Source organism: Mus musculus, chromosome 4 (assembly GCF_000001635.26).
Source record: "Mus musculus strain C57BL/6J chromosome 4, GRCm38.p6 C57BL/6J".
Taxonomy (NCBI): Eukaryota; Metazoa; Chordata; class Mammalia; order Rodentia; family Muridae; genus Mus; species Mus musculus.
This window is the reverse complement of record NC_000070.6, coordinates 88,570,906-88,572,559: the sequence shown is the minus strand read 5'-3', so window position 1 is coordinate 88,572,559 and position 1,654 is coordinate 88,570,906. Positions and strand designations below refer to the sequence as shown.

General features: G+C 38.9%; 1 protein-coding gene across 1 annotated transcript; it reads left to right on the top strand.

Moving 5' to 3' along the window:
- Positions 1-761: 761 nt before the first annotated feature.
- Positions 762-1,331, top strand: Ifna14 (interferon alpha 14). Its single transcript, NM_206975.1, has one exon. The coding sequence runs from the start codon at positions 762-764 to the stop codon at positions 1,329-1,331; it is 570 nt and encodes a 189-aa protein (NP_996858.1).
- The last annotated feature ends 323 nt before the right edge of the window (positions 1,332-1,654 follow it).

The following is a 1,654-nucleotide window of genomic DNA, read 5'->3' as shown; positions in this document are numbered from 1 at the left end:
TTAACCTTTTATATAAATTTACATCATACTTAATGAAGGCAACATAAACAACTCAATTTTAGAACTTTACTGAAAAAATTTAAAGTATACAATTATTTCTATATATTTTTAATTTAAAAACTTGCATTATACCTTATACTGTGATTTAAATGTTTTTGAAGATGTATGTAAAAAGTTAAGTGTAAAATAAAGTTCAATAAATTTTGTAAGAAATTTTGTCTTTACAATAAAGAAAATACAATAAAGAGCACACACTGGGGCTTTCTGCATCAGGGAGGGGGAGACAACGACAGTGACACTGAAAGATGGGGTCTGGGACAGCGGGGAGATACTGGGAGTTTATCAGAGATAAAGCTGTGTGTGCACATATTATATAATAATATATAGTATGTATTTTCTTTATTGTAAAGTATGTCTTTAAGTGGATGTGTAAGTTCCTAGCAAAGACTATGCGTAGTGAAACAGTTAATGAAAATTCTGAGTAAAAAGAAAACCTGTAAAACAGCTTTCAGAATGGAGTAGTGAAAGAGAAAGCAATAGAGAAAACCAAAATGGTTCAGAAAAAATACCCAGACATAAACAGAGAATGAGTTAAAGAAAGTGAAAAGATTATTGGGAAGTAAGGAAAGAGATTTCAGGAATTGAAAATTAGTGTTTGCCCTATTTAAAACACATCCATACAGGATGGTTTTCAGAGAACCTAGAGGGGAAGGTTCAGGACCAAACAGCCCAGGGGACCAGCGACATCTGCAAGATCCACAATGGCTAGGCTCTGTGCTTTCCTGATGACCCTGCTGGTGATGAGCTACTGGTCAACCTGCTGTCTAGGATGTGACCTGCCTCAGACTCATAACCTCAGGAACAAGAGAGCCTTGACACTTCTGGTAAAAATGAGGAGACTCTCCCCTCTCTCCTGCCTGAAGGACCGGAAGGACTTTGGATTCCCGCAGGAGAAGGTGGATGCCCAGCAGATCAAGAAGGCTCAAGCCATCCCTGTCCTGAGTGAGCTGACCCAGCAGATCCTGACCCTCTTCACATCAAAGGACTCATCTGCTGCTTGGGATGCAACCCTCCTAGACTCCTTCTGCAATGACCTCAACACTCAGCTCAATGACCTGCAAGGCTGTCTGATGCAGCAGGTAGAGATACAGGCACCTCCCCTGACCCAGGAAGACTCCCTGCTGGCTGTGAGGAAATACTTCCACAGGATCACTGTTTACCTGAGAGAGAAGAAACACAGCCCCTGTGCCTGGGAGGTGGTCAGAGCAGAAATCTGGAGAGCCCTGTCTTCCTCAGCCAAGTTGCTGACCAGCCTGAAAGAAGAGAAGTGAGTCCTGAGCCAAAGTGGAAAGGACTCTCCTGGACTAGGACATTGTACCTCACTGCTCAGACTGCCATCTCAAAACTGTCATTCATTCTGGCAATAATTCAAGCAAATTGCTAAGATATTTCATCAATGATAATCAATGTTGTGTCTATCTGTAAATGCATTTGTTCTGCTTCCATTCTGTATTTATTTATTTATTTATTTATTTATAGTTTATTTAAGCCCTTATTATTTATCTGTTTATGTGATGTAACATTTATTGTATTATTATTTGAAATAGTTTTTCCATAAATCATTAGTAAATGATTCTTTTAAAAATTGTTTATT